Source organism: Oncorhynchus mykiss, chromosome 13, assembly GCF_057628025.1.
Source record: "Oncorhynchus mykiss isolate SJ-2025 chromosome 13, ASM5762802v1, whole genome shotgun sequence".
NCBI classification, from domain to species: Eukaryota; Metazoa; Chordata; class Actinopteri; order Salmoniformes; family Salmonidae; genus Oncorhynchus; species Oncorhynchus mykiss.
Window position 1 is genome coordinate 83,042,685 of NC_143034.1, and position 18,936 is coordinate 83,061,620.

Here is an 18,936-nt window from a genome sequence, read left to right on the forward strand (position 1 = left end):
ATTGAACCCAGAGACAGATGACCAGCCTCCAGATAGAGGTATTGAACCCAGAGACAGATGACCAGCCTCCAGATAGAGGTATTGAACCCTGCCCCAGAGACAGATGACCAGCCTCCAGATAGAGGTATTGAACCCAGAGACAGATGACCAGCCTCCAGATAGAGGTATTGAAGCCAGAGACAGATGACCAGCCTCCTGATAGAGGTATTGAACCCAGCCCCAGAGACAGATGACCAGCCTCCAGATAGAGGTATTGAACCCTGAGACAGATGACCAGCCTCCTGATAGAGGTATTGAACCCTGCCCCAGAGACAGATGACCAGCCTCCAGATAGAGGTATTGAACCCAGAGACAGATGACCAGCCTCCAGATAGAGGTATTGAACCCAGAGACAGATGACCAGCCTCCTGATAGAGTTATTGAACCCAGCCCCAGAGACAGATTAACACAGTCATGTTTATAATCCATTACTGACATGTTTTCTGTTCAATTGCAGTATAAAACCCTCTGGCAGCAGTGTGGTTAGCAGTCTGTAAGGCAGTATAAAACCCTCTGGCAGCAGCGTGGTTAGCAGTCTGTAAGGCAGTATAAAACCCTCTGGCAGTAGTTAGCAGTCTGTAAGGCAGTATAAAACCCTCTGGAAGGAGCGTGGTTAGCAGTCTGTAAGGCAGTATAAAACCCTCTGGCAGCAGCGTGGTTAGCAGTCTGTAAGGCAGTATAAAACCCTCTGGCAGTAGTTAGCAGTCTGTAAGGCAGTATAAAACCCTCTGGAAGCAGCGTGGTTAGCAGTCTGTAAGGCAGTATAAAACCCTCTGGCAGCAGCGTGGTTAGCAGTCTGTAAGGCAGTATAAAACCCTCTGGTAGCAGCGTGGTTAGCAGTCTGTAAGGCAGTATAAAACCCTCTGGCAGCAGCGTGGGTAGCAGTCTGTAAGGCAATATAAAACCCTCTGGCAGCGTTGTTAGCAGTCTGTAAGGCAGTATGTAGCAGGAGTGAAGAGGTATCATTAAAATGGGCCTCTGCCTCTTTAAGTAAGGTTCTACTCTCTGGGCGCTGATTCTTCACGCCTCGCTTGGTGCCCATCTCTCTCTCTCTCCTCCCCACCTCTCTCACTCTCTCTCTCTCTCTCTCTCCCTTTCACACTCTCTCTCTCTCTGTTTCTCCTTTTCTCTCTCTCTCTTTCCCTCCCTTTCTCTCTCTCCCTCCCTCTCTCATCTCTCTCTCGCTCTCTCTGGCTCTCCCTTTTGCTCTCTCTCTCTGTTTCTCCTTTTCTCTCTCCCCCTCTCTCTCTCTCTCTCTCTCTCTCCCTCCCTTTCTCTCGCTCTCTCTCTGTGTCTCCTTTTCTCTCTCCCCCTCTGTCTCTCTCTCCCTTTCTCACTCCCCCCCCCCCCCCTCTCTCTCTCTCCCTTTTGCCTAAACAGCGCAGTGGAGACACACACACACGGTGTCTCTCTCACACACACACACACGCACACACACACACTGTGTCTCACACACACACACATACAACAGTCTGGATAGGAGCAGGCAGTCAGGGTGAAACAGTCAGGTTAGGAGCAGGCAGTCAGGGAGAAACGGTCTGGATAAGAGCAGGCAGTCAGGTTGAAACAGTCAGGTTAGGAGCAGGCAGTCAGGGAGAAACAGTCAGGTTAGGAGCAGGCAGTCAGGGAGAAACAGTCAGGTTAGGAGCAGGCAGTCAGGGAGAAACAGTCAGGTTAGGAGCAGGCAGTCAGGGAGAAACAGTCAGGTTAGGAGCAGGCAGTCAGGGAGAAACAGTCAGGTTAGGAGCAGGCAGTCAGTGAGAAACAGTCTGGTTAGGAGCAGGCAGTCAGGGAGAAACAGTCAGGTTAGGAGCAGGCAGTCAGGGAGAAACAGTCAGGTTATGAGCAGGCAGTCAGGGTGAAACAGTCAGGTTAGGAGCAGGCAGTCAGGGAGAAACAGTCAGGTTATGAGCAGGCAGTCAGGGTGAAACAGTCAGGTTAGGAGCAGGCAGTCAGTGAGAAACAGTCAGGTTAGGAGCAGGCAGTCAGTGAGAAACAGTCAGGTTATGAGCAGGCAGTCAGTGAGAAACAGTCAGGTTAGGAGCAGGCAGTCAGTGAGAAACAGTCAGGTTATGAGCAGGCAGTCAGGGTGAAACAGTCAGGTTAGGAGCAGGCAGTCAGGGAGAAACAGTCAGGTTATGAGCAGGCAGTCAGGGTGAAACAGTCAGGTTAGGAGCAGGCAGTCAGTGAGAAACAGTCAGGTTAGGAGCAGGCAGTCAGTGAGAAACAGTCAGGTTATGAGCAGGCAGTCAGGGTGAAACAGTCAGGTTAGGAGCAGGCAGTCAGGAAGAAACAGTCAGGTTATGAGCAGGCAGTCAGGGTGAAACAGTCAGGTTAGGAGCAGGCAGTCAGTGAGAAACAGTCAGGTTAGGAGCAGGCAGTCAGGGAGAAACAGTCAGATTATGAGCAGGCAGTCAGGCTGAAACAGTCAGGTTAGGAGCAGGCAGTCAGTGAGAAACAGTCAGGTTAGGAGCAGGCAGTCAGGGAGAAACAGTCAGGTTAGGAGCAGGCAGTCATGGAGAAACAGTCTGGATAAGAGCAGGCAGTCAGGGAGAAACAGTCACTTCAGGAGCAGGCAGTCAGTGAGAAACAGTCAGGTCAGGAGCAGGCAGTCAGTGAGAAACAGTCAGGTTAGGAGCAGGCAGTCAGGGAGAAACAGTCAGGTTAGGAGCAGGCAGTCATGGAGAAACAGTCTGGATAAGAGCAGGCAGTCAGGGAGAAACAGTCAGGTTAGTAGCAGGCAGTCAGGTAGAAACAGTCAGGTTAGGAGCAGGCAGTCAGTGAGAAACAGTCAGGTTAGGAGCAGGCAGTCAGGGAGAAACAGTCTGGTTAGGAGCAGGCAGTCAGTGAGAAACAGTCAGGTTAGGAGCAGGCAGTCAGTGAGAAACAGTCAGGTTAGGAGCAGGCAGTCATGGAGAAACAGTCAGGTTAGGAGCAGGCAGTCAGGAAGAAACAGTCAGGTTAGGAGCAGGCAGTCAGGGAGAAACAGTCTGGTTAGGAGCAGGCAGTCAGGGAGAAACAGTCAGTTTAGGAGCAGGCAGTCAGGGAGAAACAGTCTGGATAAGAGCAGGCAGTCAGGGAGAAACAGTCTGGTTAGGAGCAGGCAGTCAGGGAGAAACAGTCAGGTTAGGAGCAGGCAGTCAGGGAGAAGCAGTCAGGTTAGGAGCAGGCAGTCAGTGAGAAACAGTCAGGTTAGGAGCAGGCAGTCATGGAGAAACAGTCTGGATAAGAGCAGGCAGTCATGGAGAAACAGTCTGGATAAGAGCAGGCAGTCAGGGAGAAACAGTCTGGATAAGAGCAGGCAGTCAGGGAGAAACAGTCTGGTTAGGAGCAGGCAGTCAGTGAGAAACAGTCAGGTTATGAGCAGGCAGTCAGGGAGAAACAGTCAGGTTAGGAGCAGGCAGTCAGTGAGAAACAGTCAGGTTAGGAGCAGGCAGTCAGGGAGAAACAGTCTGGTTAGGAGCAGGCAGTCAGGGAGAAACAGTCATGTTAGGAGCAGGCAGTCAGTGAGAAACAGTCAGGTTAGGAGCAGGCAGTCAGTGAGAAACAGTCAGGTTAGGAGCAGGCAGTCAGTGAGAAACAGTCAGGTTAGGAGCAGGCAGTCAGGGTTAAACAGTCAGGTTAGGAGCAGGCAGTTAGTGAGAAACAGTCAGGTTAGGAGCAGGCAGTCAGGTAGAAACAGTCAGGTTATGAGCAGGCAGTCAGTGAGAAACAGTCAGGTGTGCCAAACAGAATCCACTCCGTTCAGCACCATGGACAGCAGCTGTTCGGAACGCGACAACTACGTGGCAACAACACAGCACCGCATCACAGTCTCCCCACAAAGCGATCCGTGGGCGGTGTTTGACACCCGGTAGCGGCTGGGGAGCGTGGGGGCTGGCTGGCTGTCATCTGTTTCACCGGCACGTTTCACGGAGATGAGCAGCCAGGCGCCCTGTTTTGTTTTTTTAAAAACCTCCAGATTGACTTCCGTTTACGCTGCACCGCTGTTAGGGTCAGCTCACTAGACTGGTCTGGACTAAAACATTGAGATTTCAGAAAACAAACCGGGTTTGAAAAACGGGATATATATTTTTTTTTAAATTTGTGCTTTTCGGTGCAGGTGTGTGAGTGAGGGCGCAAAAGAGAGAGGAGAGAGAGAACGTGTAAGTGTCGTGTTGTTTGTGTCGGTGTTTCGGCTAAAACCGCTTTATGTGTTTGTGTGTAGCTGGCTATGGGTCTGTATGAGTGTGTGTGAGTGAGTGTGTGTGTGTGTGGAGTGTGTTCGCTCTGAACTGGAGGGGATATCAGAGAAAAATGTCAGCGTGTCAACAACAACAACAACAGAGGCAGGCTAACGGTCGGATGTGTACTTGCCTTTTCTCTCATACCGGGAGATAGAAAAGGCGCTCGTTCATTCAGGAAGGAGGAGGACGTTACCGGAATACCTAAGAGACGAGTGGAACTGAACCGTCTTCCCGCCTGTCTGACTGACTGTCTGTCTGCCTGACTAACGTGAATGAAATCTTTAGAGGAGGAGGAGAGCGTTTCAATCCACAGCCGTCAAGGATTCAATCGGTGAGATGTTTAGTCTATACATTACGCGTGTATGTATGTGACAGATAGATTATTGATAGTGTAATCAAAAAATGACTAATTCAAATATTATAAAATAAAATACAATTTAAAAAAATACATCTCAATGGTGTTGCTGTTGTTGTTTGTTGTTGTTGTGTTATTAGACGGATGAAGATGGAGTCATTCCGCCGCTGTGGACGTTAAACGGACGTTAGGTCTGGAGAGGCTGGTTGGAGAAGTTGAGCTGAAAGGAGACTGAACGGGGGAAAGAGGGAGAGGCGGATCGGGTAGCTGAAAGGAGACTGAACGGGGGAAAGAGGGAGAGGCGGATCGGGTAGCTGAAAGGAGACTGAACGGGGGAAAGAGGGAGAGGCGGATCGGGTAGCTGAAAGGAGACTGAACGGGGGAAAGAGGGAGAGGCGGATCGGGTAGCTGACAGGGACGCAGACCAGCCTAGCCCTGGATTTCAACAGGAGATTCCAAGAAGAAGAAGAAGAGGAAGAAGAGAAATATGTGGCGTCACCGCTGCCGCCAGTCTAGTCTGTGGTGGAGTCTTGAGCCAGTGGTCGTTAAAACGACCCGGCTTGATCAGTGAAGCCCCTAGCCTCCGCTCTCTCTCTCTCTCTCTCTCTCTCTCTCTCTCTCTGTCTCTCTCTCTCTCTCTCTCTCTCTCTCTCTCTCTCTCTCTCTCTCTCTCTCTCTCTCTCTCTCTACCTCTCTCTCTCTCTCTCTCTCTCTCTCTCTCTCTCTCTCTCTCTCTCTCTCTCTCTCTGTCTCTCTCTCTCTCTCTCTCTCTCTCTCTCTCTCTCTCTACCTCTCTCTCTCTCTCTCTACCTCGCTCTTCCTTTCCCTTCTCTTTAAAAGTAAATGACATCGGTTGTTTCTCAGTAAGTAAGCGGTCTCGTGACGTGAGATACTCAAAACCGTCAATGAAGATGTTGATGTGTGACCGGGGCGTCCAGATGCTGGTGACCACCGTGGGGGCTTTCGCCGCCTTCAGCCTCATGACGATAGCGGTCGGGACCGATTACTGGCTGTACTCACGAGGGACGTGCAAAAGCAAAAGCACCAATGACAACGACACAAGCCGGAAGAACGAAGAGGTGATGACTCACTCTGGTCTGTGGCGAACCTGCTGTCTGGAAGGTAAGAGAGAGAGAGAGAGGGGAGGGAGGGTGGTCTGTGGCTAACCTGCTGTCTGGAAGGTAAGAGAGATAGAGAGCGAGAGAGAGAGAGGGGAGGGTGGTCTGTGGCTAACCTGCTGTCTGGAAGGTAAGAAAGAGAGAGAGCGAGAGAGGGGAGGGAGGGTGGTCTGTGGCCAACCTGCTATATGGTAGGTAAGAGAGAGAGAGGGGAGGGAGGGTGGTCTGTGGTCAACCTGCTCTCCGGTAGGTAAGAGAGAGAGAGGGGAGGGAGGGTGGTCTGTGGCCAACCTGCTCTCTGGTAGGTAAGAGAGAGAGAGGGGAGGGAGGGTGGTCTGTGGTCAACCTGCTCTCTGGTAGGTAAGAGAGAGAGAGGGGATTGAGGGTGGTCTTTGGTCAACCTGCTCTCTCGTAGGTAAGAGAGAGAGAGGGGAGGGATGGTGGTCTGTGGTCAACCTGCTTTCTGGAAGGTAAGAGAGAGAGAGGAGGGGCAGGGCCTGATTAATGCAGGGGCTTACCGGGCCCAAGCCCCCAGGGTGATCTTGATGAAGAGAAGATATTAAATCTATACAATTGAAATCAATATATTTTTGACTGCACTCTCCAACCAAATGAGCTGCTCTCAATGAGTGCAGATGGCCTGTTACCACTCTGCCAATCATCAGATGGGTGGGGAGAGGAGGTAAGGGGGCCCATGTGGGTAACTGGGGGGGCCCTGCCTTGTTTGGGTAACTGACTCAGGGCCGGCTCTAGCCTTTTGCCATGGGGCATATAGAATATGTTTCAGTTTTAAATCGTGTTTTTTTTCTTCTTCAATTCTACACATTTTGCCATGTCTTATGCCATGTTAATGATATCTGAGTGAGAGTGTAACAAAATCAATGGGGGCCCCCTGGAAGTCACGGCCCCTGGAGGTCAGGGCCCCTGGAGGTCAGGGCCCCTGGAGGTCAGGACCATGGAGGTCAGACCCTCCTGGAGGTCAGGCCCCTGGAGGTCAGGACCCCTGAAGGTCAGGGCCAATGGAAGTCACGGCCCCTGGAGGTCAGGGCCCCTGGAGGTCAGGGACACTGGAGGTCAGGGCCCCTGGAAGTCAGGGCCCCTGGAGGTCAGGGCCCCTGGAGGTCAGGGCCCCTGGAGGTCAGGGCTCCTGGAGGTCAGGGCCCCTGGAGGTCAGGCCCATGGAGGTCAGGCCCCCTGGAAGTCAGGCCCATGGAGGTTAGGGCCCCTAGAGGTCAGGCCCATGGAGGTTAGGGCCCTTTGGAGGTCAGGCCCCTGGGAGGTTAGGGCCTGGTGTGTTCTACTATTCAATTCTGTCTCTCTGTCTATTAGATATAGATCTAGACTAGCAGGACAGGACACTGTATGGGTGAGACAGTGTGTCTCTCTGTCTATTAGATATAGATCTAGACTAGCAGGACAGGACCCTGTATGGGTGAGACAGTGTGTCTCTCTGTCTATTAGATATAGATCTAGACTAGCAGGACAGGACACTGTATGGGTGAGACAGTGTGTCTCTCTGTCTATTAGATATAGATCTAGACTAGCAGGACAGGACCCTGTATGGGTGAGACAGTGTGTCTCTCTGTCTATTAGATATAGATCTAGACTAGCAGGACAGGACCCTGTATGGGTGAGACAGTGTATCTCTCTGTCTATTAGATATAGATCTAGACTAGCAGGACAGGACACTGTATGGGTGAGACAGTGTGTCTCTCTGTCTAATAGATATAGATCTAGACTAGCAGGACAGGACCCTGTATGGGTGAGACAGTGTGTCTCTCTGTCTATTAGATATAGATCTAGACTAGCAGGACAGGACCCTGTATGGGTGAGACAGTGTGTCTCTCTGTCTATTAGATATAGATCTAGACTAGCAGGACAGGACCCTGTATGGGTGAGACAGTGTGTCTCTCTGTCTATTAGATATAGATCTAGACTAGCAGGACAGGACCCTGTATGGGTGAGACAGTGTGTCTCTCTGTCTATTAGATATATGTTCTCTAGTTCCGCGGTTCTTCTATTCTCTAGTTCTGTGGTTCTGCTATACTCTAGTACCATGGTTCTGCTGTTCTCTAGTTCCACGGTTCTGAGGTTCTCTAGTACCATGGTTCTGCTGTTCTCTAGTTCCGCAGTTCTGCTGTTCTATAGTACCATGGTTCTGCTGTTCTCTAGTTCCGCGGTTCTGCCATACTCTAGTACCATGGTTCTGCTGTTCTCTAGTTCCATGGTTCTGCTGTTCTCTAGTTCCACGGTTCTGCTGTTCTCTAGTTCCATGGTTCTGCTGTTATCTAGTTCCACGGTTCTGCTGTTCTCTAGTTTCATGGTTCTGCTGTTCTCTAGTTCCATGGTTCTGCTGTTCTCTAGTTCCACAGTTCTGCTGTTCTCTAGTTCCACGGTTCTGCTGTTCTCTAGTTCCACGGTTCTGCTGTTCCCTAGTTCCATGGTTCTGCTGATCTCTAGTTCCATGGTTCTGCTGTTCTCTAGTTCCATGGTTCTGCGTGTTCTCTAGTTCCATGGTTCTGCTGTTCTCTTGTTCCATGGCTCTGCTGTTCTCTAGTACCATGGTTCTGCTGTTCTCTAGTTCCATGGTTCTGCTGTTCTCTAGTTCCATGGATCTGCTGTTCTCTAGTTCCACGGTTATGCTGTTCTCTAGTTCCATGGTTCTGCTGATCTCTAGTTCCATGGTTCTGTTGTTCTCTAGTTCCATGATTCTGCTGTTCTCTAGTTCCACGGTTCTGCTGTTCTCTAGTTCCATGGTTCTGCTGTTCTCTAGTTCCATGGTTCTGCTGTTCTCTAGTTCCATGGTTCTGCTGTTCTCTAGTTCCATGGTTCTGCTGTTCTCTAGTTCCATGGTTGCGCTGTTCTCTAGTTTCATGGTTCTGCGTGTTCTCTAGTACCATGGTTCTTCTGTTTCCTAGTTCCATGGTTCTGCGTGTTCTCTAGTTCCATGGTTCTGCGTGTTCTCTAGTTCCACTGTTCTTCTGTTCTCTAGTTCCATGGTTCTGCTGTTCTATAGTTCCACGGTTCTGCTGTTCTCTAGTTCCACGGTTCTGCTGTTCTCTAGTACCACGGTTCTGCTGTTCTCTAGTTCCATGGTTCTGCTGTTCTCTAGTTCCATGGTTCTGCTGTTCTCTAGTTCCACAGTTCTGCTGTTCTCTAGTTCCACGGTTCTGCTGTTCTCTAGTTCCACGGTTCTGCTGTTCCCTAGTTCCATGGTTCTGCTGATCTCTAGTTCCATGGTTCTGCTGTTCTCTAGTTCCATGGTTCTGCATGTTCTCTAGTTCCATAGTTCTGCTGTTCTTTTATTCTATGGTTCTGCTGTTCCATGGTTCTGCTGTTCTCTAGTTTCCCGGTTCTGCGTGTTCTCTAGTTCCATGGTTCTGCTCATCTCTAGTTCCATGGTTCTGCTGTTCTCTAATTCCATGGTTCTGCTGTTCTCTAGTTCCACTGTTCTGCTGTTCTCTCGTTCCATGGTTCTGCTGTTCCACGGTTCTGCTGTTCCATGGTTCTGCTGTTCTCTACTTCCACGGTTCTGCTGTTCTCTAGTTCCATGGTTCTGCTGTTATCTAGTTCCACGGTTCTGCTGTTCTCTAGTGCCACGGTTCTGCTGTTCTCTAATTCCATGGTTCTGCTGTTCTCTAGTTCCATGGTTCTGCTGTTCTCTAGTTCCACGGTTCTGCTGTTCTCTAATTCCATGGTTCTGCTGTTCTCTAGTTCCATGGTTCTGCTGTTCTCTAGTTCCATGGTTCTGCTGTTCTCTAGTTCCACGGTTCTGCTGTTCTCTAGTTCCACGGTTCTGCTGTTCTCTAATTCCATGGTTCTGCTGTTCTCTAGTTCCATGGTTCTGCTGTTCTCTAGTTCCATGGTTCTGCTGTTCTCTAGTTCCATGGTTCTGCTGTTATCTAGTTCCACGGTTCTGCTGTTCTCTAGTGCCACGGTTCTGCTGTTCTCTAATTCCACGGTTCTGCTGTTCTCTAGTTCCATGGTTCTGCTGTTATCTAGTTCCATGGTTCTGCTGTTCTTTAGTTCCACGGTTCTGCTGTTCTCTAGTTCCACGGTTCTGCTGTACTCTAGTTCCATGGTTCTGTTGTTCTCTAGTTCCATGGTTCTGCTGTTCTCTAGTTCCATGGTTCCGCTGTTCTCTAGTTCCATGGTTCTGCTTGTTTTCTAGTTCCATGGTACTGCTGAGCTCTAGTTCCATGGTTCTGCTGTTCTCTAGTTCCATGGTTCTACTGTTGTCTAGTTCCACGGTTCTGCGTGTTCTCTAGTTCCATGGATCTGCTGTTCTCTAGTTCCATGGATATGCGTGTTCTCTAGTACCATGGTTCTGCTGTTCTCTAGTTCCATGGATATGCGTGTTCTCTAGTACCATGGTTCTGCTGTTCTCTAGTTCCATGGTTCTGCTGTTCTCTAGTTCCATGGTTCTGCTGTTCTCTAGTTCCACGGGTCTGATGTTCACTAGTTCCACGGTTCTGCTGTTCCATGGTTCTGCTGTTCTCTAGTTTCACGGTTCTGCGTGTTCTCTAGTTCCATGGTTCTGCTATTCTCTAGTTCCACAGTTCTGCTGTTCTCTAATTCCACAGTTCAGCTGTTCTCTAGTTCCATGGTTCTGCTGTTCTCTAGTTCCACGGTTCTGCTGTTCTCTAGTTCCATGGTTCTGCTGTTCTCTAGTTCCATGGTTCTGCTGTTCTCTAGTTCCATGTTTCTGCTGTTCTTTAGTTCCATGGTTCTGCTGTTCTCTAGTTCCACGGTTCTGCTGTTATCTAATTCCATGGTTCTCCATGTTCTCTTGTTCCACGGTTCTGCTGTTCTCTAGTTCCATGGTTTTCTCCCTCTCTCTCGCTCTGCCTCCCTCTCTCTCTTGCACGTCTGGTGAACAGGTCAGGGATCCACAGCCACAGGCAAAATAGCAGAAACTGGAGTAGCAACACAACCAGGTAGACAGCCAGGAGTCATCAGGTCAGGTAGTGCTGAGACAGGAGAGAGAGAGAGGACAGAGAGAGAGAGGACAGAGAGAGAGAGGACAGAGAGAGAGAGAGAGAGAGAGAGAGAGAGAGAGAGAGAGTGAGAGAGAGAGTGAGACAGAGAGAGGACAGAGAGACACAGGAGAGAGAGGGACATTAGAGAGAGAGGGACAGGAGAGAGAGGGACAGGAGAGAGAGAGAGAGAGAGAGAGAGAGAGGACAGAGAGACACAGGAGAGAGAGAGAGACAGGAGAGCGAGAGGGACAGGAGAGAGAGAGACAGGAGAGAGAGACAGGAGAGAGAGGGACAGGAGAGAGAGGGACGAGAGAGAGAGAGAGAGAGAGAGAGAGACAGGAGAGAGAGAGAGAGACAGGAGAGAGATAGAGAGACAGAGAGAGAGATGGGAGAATTAGAGGTACCATACTTAAGTTCACACAGGACATCAGATAAGACAGGAGAATTGCACCAGATAGGACAGACTGACCGTAGCCCCCCCGGCACATAGCCTATTGCAGCAAAGATACTGGAAGCTGAGACAGTTTGGGGGGTTGGGGGATACCGTGACCCTGTCCGACGATACCCCCGGAGCACAGCCCCCACACCACTTGAGGGATATCAACAGACCACCAATTTACTACCCTGAGACAAGGCTGAGTACAGCCCACAAAGATCTCCTCCTACGGCACGAGCTCGAGGGGGCGCCGAACCGGACATGAAGATCACGTCAGTGACTCAACCCACTCAAGTTGAGTATAGTGAAAAAAGCCTGGCACGACATGACGCACCCCTCCTAGGGACGGCGTGGATGAGCACCTGTAGCGCCAGTGACTCAGCCCTCCCGTAATAGGGTCGGAGGGAGAGAATCCCAGGGGAGAGAGGGGAACCGGCCAGGCAGAGACAGCAAGGGCGGTTCTTTGCTCCAGTGCTTTTCCGTTCACCTTCACACTCCTGGGCTCAGACTACACGCCTGGGCTCAGACTACACTCCTGGGCTCAGACTACGCTCAATCATAGGACCCACTGAAGAGATGAGTCTTCAGTAAAGACTTAAAGGTTGAGACCGAGTCTGCGTCTCTCACATGGGTAGGCTGACCGTCCCATAGAAATGGAGCTCTATAGGAGAAAGCCCTGCCTCCAGCTGTCTAGGGGCAGTAAGGAGGCCTGTTTTCTTGTGACCGTAGCGTACCTGTAGGTATGTACGGCAGAATCATGATTCTAGCAGCCGTGTTCAGCACTAGCTGAAGTGTATTTAGTTAGCCGGAGAGTATAGCATTGCAGTAGTCTAATATAGAAGTAACAAAAGCATGGATTCGTTTTTTCTGCATTGTGGTTTTACAATGTTTGTAAGATTTTTTTTTTAAAAAGCTGTCCTTGAAACAGTCTTGATATGTGCGTCAAAAGAGAGATCAGGGTCCAGAGTAACGCCGAGGTCCTTCACAGTTTCATTTTAGAGACGACTGTACAAACCATTTGAGATGAATCGTCAGATCCAACAGCAGATATCTTCGTTTCTGTCACGCCCTGGCCATAGAGAGGTTTTTATTCTCTATTTTGGTTAGGCCAGGGTGTGACTAGGGGTTGGCATTCTAGTTTCTTTATTTCTATGTTTTCTATTTCTTTGTGTTTGGCCGGGTGTGGGTTCTCAAACAGGGACAGCAGTCTATCGTTGTCTCTGATTGAGAATCATGCTTAGGTAGCTTTTTCTCAGCTGTGCATTGTGGGTAGTTGTTTTCTGTTCTGTGTTTCTACACCTGACAGAACTGTTCGTTGTCCTTTTTGCTCTTTGTTATTTTGTTGTTCTAGTGTTCAGATTTGAATAAACATCATGAACACGTACCTCGCTGCACTTTGGCCCACTCCCTCTTCTTCAGACGAGCGTTACAGTTTCTTGGGACCTAGCATCTCTGTTTTCTCCGAGTTTAAAAGGAAAACACTTTGGCCCACTCCCTCTTCTTCAGACGAGCGTTACAGTTTCTTGGGACCTAGCATCTCTGTTTTCTCCGAGTTTAAAAGGAAAACACTTTGGCCCACTCCCTCTTCTTCAGACCAGCGTTACAGTTTCTTGGGACCTAGCATCTCTGTTTTCTCCGAGTTTAAAAGGAAAACACTTTGGCCCACTCCCTCTTCTTCAGACGAGCGTTACAGTTTCTTGGGACCTAGCATCTCTGTTTTCTCAGAGTTTAAAAGGAAAACACTTTGGCCCACTCCCTCTTCTTCAGACGAGCGTTACAGTTTCTTGGGACCTAGCATCTCTGTTTTCTCCGAGTTTAAAAGGAAAACACTTTGGCCCACTCCCTCTTCTTCAGACGAGCGTTACAGTTTCTTGGGACCTAGCATCTCTGTTTTCTCCGAGTTTAAAAGGAAAACACTTTGGCCCACTCCCTCTTCTTCAGACGAGCGTTACAGTTTCTTGGGACCTAGCATCTCTGTTTTCTCCGAGTTTAAAAGGAAAACACTTTGGCCCACTCCCTCTTCTTCAGACGAGCGTTACAGTTTCTTGGGACCTAGCATCTCTGTGTTCTCCGAGTTTAAAAGGAAAACACTTTGGCCCACTCCCTCTTCTTCAGACGAGCGTTACAGTTTCTTGGGACCTAGCATCTCTGTTTTCTCCGAGTTTAAAAGGAAAACACTTTGGCCCACTCCCTCTTCTTCAGACGAGCGTTACAGTTTCTTGGGACCTAGCATCTCTGTTTTCTCCGAGTTTAAAAGGAAAACACTTTGGCCCACTCCCTCTTCTTCAGACGAGCGTTACAGTTTCTTGGGACCTAGCATCTCTGTTTTCTCCGAGTTTAAAAGGAAAACACTTTGGCCCACTCCCTCTTCTTCAGACGAGCGTTACAGTTTCTTGGGACCTAGCATCTCTGTTTTCTCCGAGTTTAAAAGGAAAACACTTTGGCCCACTCCCTCTTCTTCAGACGAGCGTTACAGTTTCTTGGGACCTAGCATCTCTGTTTTCTCCGAGTTTAAAAGGAAAACACTTTGGCCCACTCCCTCTTCTTCAGACCAGCGTTACAGTTTCTTGGGACCTAGCATCTCTGTTTTCTCCGAGTTTAAAAGGAAAACACTTTGGCCCACTCCCTCTTCTTCAGACGAGCGTTACAGTTTCTTGGGACCTAGCATCTCTGTTTTCTCCGAGTTTAAAAGGAAAACACTTGCTGCCATCCCGACACTTCCTTATGTCTGAAAACACTTTGCTTCCAGCGAGGGCCTATTTTTGGGGGCTTCACTACGTTTTATCGAAATGTACAGCTGTCTGTCTTCCGCATAGCAGTGAGAGGTAACACTATGTTTTCAAATGACATCACTAAGAGGTAAAAATATATAGTGGAAACAATAGTGGTCCTAAAACGGAACCTTGAGGAACACCAAACAGGAAGTTGGATCATTCCCTTCAAACTTGCATGTCAGGAAGTTTTCACAAAACAATTCTTAGCTAAAGATTTTTTTTAAATGTTGGTAACCAGTTTTATACTGAAGTAAACGTTCCTTTGTTCCGTTTGTACATGTGAAACGAAGCCAAGCATCAAACAGTCCTTCTCCCTCCCTATAAATTCCCTTTTCCTCTCCTTGTCTCACTCACTCCATGGCGTTCTGACAGCTTCCTTCTACACACGGGTGCTGAGTCTGCACTCAACCTACAATTAGGCCTATGTAAATAAATACCTATTAAAACCAATCTGATTGGATACACAGGCTACAATTAGGCCTATGGAAATAAATACCTATTAAAACCTATCTGATGGGGTACACAAGCTACTTTCCTTGACAAATGACGACAGTTTTATCACAAATTCCAAATGGGACGAGTTGAGTGGACTGGGGAAATATGTGTTCAAATTGTTGTTGAATAATTGAGTCACGTTTGATTTCCGTTTTAGGTCGCTTAGGTTAATTTGCGGTTGTCACTAGTTACCACAGCCACAAAGTCAAAATTGGCTCTATCGTAAAAAAATGTTTTTATGTAAACAAAAATTTACTTAATTCAAGATTAGGCATAAGGTTAATAGAGTGGTTTAAGGTTTAAAATCAGATTTTAAGGAGAGAAATTGTAGAAATAGGTGGGGGGGTTCATGACTTTGTGGCTGCGGTAACTATTGACGGCCCTACTATGCAAACTGCTGGTGCCAGTTAGAATTCGTTATATATTTTTTATATATTTTTTTATTTAACCTTTATTTAACTAGGCAAGTCAGTTAATAAGAACAAATTATTTTTTACAATGACGACCTAGGAACAGTGGGTTAACTGCCTTGTTCAGGGGTAGAACGACAGATATTTTTACCTTGTCAGTTCGGAGATTCGATCCAGCAACCCTTCGGGTTACTAGTCCAACGCGCTAACCACTAGGCTACCTGCCGCCCCTCTAACCACTAGGCTACCTGCTCTAACCACTAGGCTACCTGGCTCTAACCACTAGGCTACCTGGCTCTAACCACTAGGCTACCTGCTCTAACCACTAGGCTACCTGGCTCTAACCACTAGGCTACCTGCTCTAACCACTAGGCTACCTGCCGCCCCTCTAACCACTAGGCTACCTACTCTAACCACTAGGCTACCTGCCGCCCCTCTAACCACCAGGCTACCTGCTCTAACCACTAGGCTACCTGCCGCCCCTCTAACCACTAGGCTACCTGCTCTAACCACTAGGCTACCTGGCTCTAACCACTAGGCTACCTGGCTCTAACCACTAGGCTACCTGCTCTAACCACTAGGCTACCTGCCGCCCCTCTAACCACTAGGCTACCTACTCTAACCACTAGGCTACCTGCCGCCCCTCTAACCACTAGGCTACCTGCCGCCCCTCTAACCACTAGGCTACCTACTCTAACCACTAGGCTACCTGCCGCCCCTCTAACCACTTGGCTACCTGGCTCTAACCACTAGACTACCTGCCGCCCCTCTAACCACTAGGCTACCTGCTCTAACCACTAGGCTACCTGCCGCCCCTCTAACCACTAGGCTACCTGCTCTAACCACTAGGCTACCTGCCGCCCCTCTAACCACTAGGCTACCTGCCGCCCCTCTAACCACTAGGCTACCTGCTCTAACCTCTAGGCTACCTGCCGCCCCTCTAACCACTAGGCTACCTGCTCTAACCACTAGGCTACCTGCCGCCCCTCTAACCACTAGGCTACCTGCTCTAACCACTAGGCTACCTGCCGCCCCTCTAACCACTAGGCTACCTGCCGCCCCTCTAACCACTAGGCTACCTGCTCTAACCTCTAGGCTACCTGCCGCCCCTCTAACCACTAGGCTACCTGCTCTAACCACTAGGCTACCTGCCGCCCCTCTAACCACTAGGCTACCTGCCGCCCCTCTAACCACTAGGCTACCTGCTCTAACCTCTAGGCTACCTGCCGCCCCTCTAACCACTAGGCTACCTGCTCTAACCACTAGGCTACCTGCCGCCCCTCTAACCACTAGGCTACCTGCTCTAACCTCTAGGCTACCTGCCGCCCCTCTAACCACTAGGCTACCTGCTCTAACCACTAGGCTACCTGCCGCCCCTCTAACCTCTAGGCTACCTGCCGCCCCTCTAACCACTAGGCTACCTGCTCTAACCACTAGGCTACCTGCCGCCCCTCTAACCTCTAGGCTACCTGCCGCCCCTCTAACCACTAGGCTACCTGCTCTAACCACTAGGCTACCTGCCGCCCCTCTAACCACTAGACTACCTGCCTCCCCTCCCCTCTAACCACTAGACTACCTGGCTCTAACCACTAGACTACCTGCCGCCCCTCTAACCACTAGACTACCTGCCTCTAACCACTAGGCTACCTGCTCTAACCACTAGACTACCTGCCGCCCCTCTAACCACTAGACTACCTGCCTCCCCTCCCCTCTAACCACTAGACTACCTGGCTCTAACCACTAGACTACCTGCCGCCCCTCTAACCACTAGGCTACCTGCCTCTAACCACTAGGCTACCTGCTCTAACCACTAGACTACCTGCCGCCCCTCTAACCACTAGACTACCTGCCGCCCCTCTAACCACTAGGCTACCTGCTCTAACCACTAGACTACCTGGCTCTAACCACTAGACTACCTGCTCTAACCACTAGACTACCTGCCTCCCCTCCCCTCTAACCACTAGACTACCTGGCTCTAACCACTAGACTACCTGCCGCCCCTCTAACCACTAGGCTACCTGCCGCCCCTCTAACCACTAGGCTACCTGCTCTAACCACTAGACTACCTGTCTCTAACCACTAGGCTACCTGCTCTAACCACTAGACTACCTGGCTCTAACCACTAGACTACCTGCCTCTAACCACTAGGCTACCTGCTCTAACCACTAGGCTACCTGCCTCTAACCACTAGGCTACCTGCCTCTAACCACTAGGCTACCTGCTCTAACCACTAGACTACCTGCCGCCCCTCTAACCACTAGACTACCTGCCTCCCCTCCCCTCTAACCACTAGACTACCTGGCTCTAACCACTAGACTACCTGCCGCCCCTCTAACCACTAGGCTACCTGCCTCTAACCACTAGGCTACCTGCTCTAACCACTAGACTACCTGCCGCCCCTCTAACCACTAGACTACCTGCCGCCCCTCTAACCACTAGGCTACCTGCTCTAACCACTAGACTACCTGGCTCTAACCACTAGACTACCTGCTCTAACCACTAGACTACCTGCCTCCCCTCCCCTCTAACCACTAGACTACCTGGCTCTAACCACTAGACTACCTGCCGCCCCTCTAACCACTAGGCTACCTGCCGCCCCTCTAACCACTAGGCTACCTGCTCTAACCACTAGACTACCTGCCGCCCCTCTAACCACTAGACTACCTGCCGCCCCTCTAACCACTAGGCTACCTGCTCTAACCACTAGACTACCTGTCTCTAACCACTAGGCTACCTGCTCTAACCACTAGACTACCTGGCTCTAACCACTAGACTACCTGCCTCTAACCACTAGGCTACCTGCTCTAACCACTAGACTACCTGCCGCCCCTCTAACCACTAGACTACCTGCCTCCCCTCCCCTCTAACCACTTGGCTACCTGCTCTAACCACTAGGCTACCTGCCACACCCTTAAACATAGGCAGGTTCCACACTGAAACTATGCAACAAAAAAAACATTAGTTTGATAAAGACAAAGAGCGTATTTTCATCAGAATCATAAAGCTCAGTCCTGCTCATCAGAGAGATGCCCTGGCAGTCATTTAATGAACACAAACCATTTGAACGTTTGGATATTCAACATTTTGTAACCAGTGGAAATGTTTACTTTTCAACTCGAACAGAATTGAGCCTCGTTTTCAAATGATTCCTCCTTCTCCTTCTTCTTCTTCTTCTTCTTCTTCTTCTTCTTCTTCTTCTTCTTCTTCTTCTTCTTCTTCTTCTTCTCCTTCTTCTTCTCCTTCTTCTACTTCTTCTTCTCCTCCTTCTTCTTCTTCTTCTTCTTCTTCTTCTTCTTCTTCTCCTTCTTCTACTTCTTCTTCTCCTCCTTCTTCTTCTTCTTCTTCTTCTTCTTCTTCTTCTCCTTCTTCTCCTTCTTCTACTTCTTCTTCTCCTCCTTCTTCTTCTTCTTCTTCTTCTTCTTCTTCTTCTCCTTCTTCTTCTCCTTCTTCTTCTTCTTCTTCTTCTCCCTCTTCTTCTCCTTCTTCTTCTTCTCCTTCTTCTCCTTCTTCTTCTTCTTCTCCTTCTTCTTCTTCTTCTTCTTCTTCTCCTTCTTCTCCTTCTTCTTCTTCTTCTCCTTCTTCTCCTTCTTCTTCTTCTTCTTCTTCTTCTCCTTCTTCTCCTTCTTCTTCTTCTTCTTCTCCTTCTTCTTCTTCTTCTTCTTCTTCTTCTCCTTCTTCTTCTTCTTCTTCTTCTCCTTCTTCTTCTTCTTCTTCTTCTTCTTCTCCTTCTTCTTCTTCTTCTTCTTCTTCTTCTTCTTCTTCTTCTTCCGAGAATACCTTTTCCACATGTGTAGATTCTCATCGCTTCATACTTCATTCTGTCCTATTTAATACCGTTAGATTACATCGTGTTTTTCCACTATAAACTAGGTGTGTCTCGACTGTGATACGGGGCTTAGGGGGAAATAAGAGCGTCTCGTCTGCCGAATGAACAAAACAAGGCGTTGCCATTGCACAGCCAGAGGCTTCTACTCTACAAGCGAGGGCCACACCGCTGAGATCAGTGCTTCTTTTCCTTTTTTTAAAAAAAAGCTTGTGTTCCACGATATCATATCACCAGGTGATATTATGGCTTTGATAAATTAATCTTAAAATGACACTTGT

The 18,936-nt window shown here is 49.2% G+C and overlaps 1 protein-coding gene across 2 annotated transcripts in view; it reads left to right on the forward strand.

The window, feature by feature from the left end:
* Positions 1-3,722: 3,722 nt before the first annotated feature.
* The window catches only part of cacng3b (calcium voltage-gated channel auxiliary subunit gamma 3b), a 68,208-nt gene continuing 52,994 nt past the window's right edge, over positions 3,723-18,936 (forward strand). The window contains exons 1-2 of one of the 2 annotated variants that reach the window (XM_090194504.1): positions 3,723-4,596; positions 4,761-5,742. In XM_090194504.1, the coding sequence (XP_090050630.1) occupies positions 5,526-5,742 (217 nt within the window). In that variant the 5' untranslated portion in view covers positions 3,723-4,596; positions 4,761-5,525. Of the gene's footprint in view, positions 4,597-4,760; positions 5,743-5,848; positions 5,869-18,936 lie in introns of those variants that run through there. The other variant, XM_090194505.1, reaches the window with a different exon arrangement.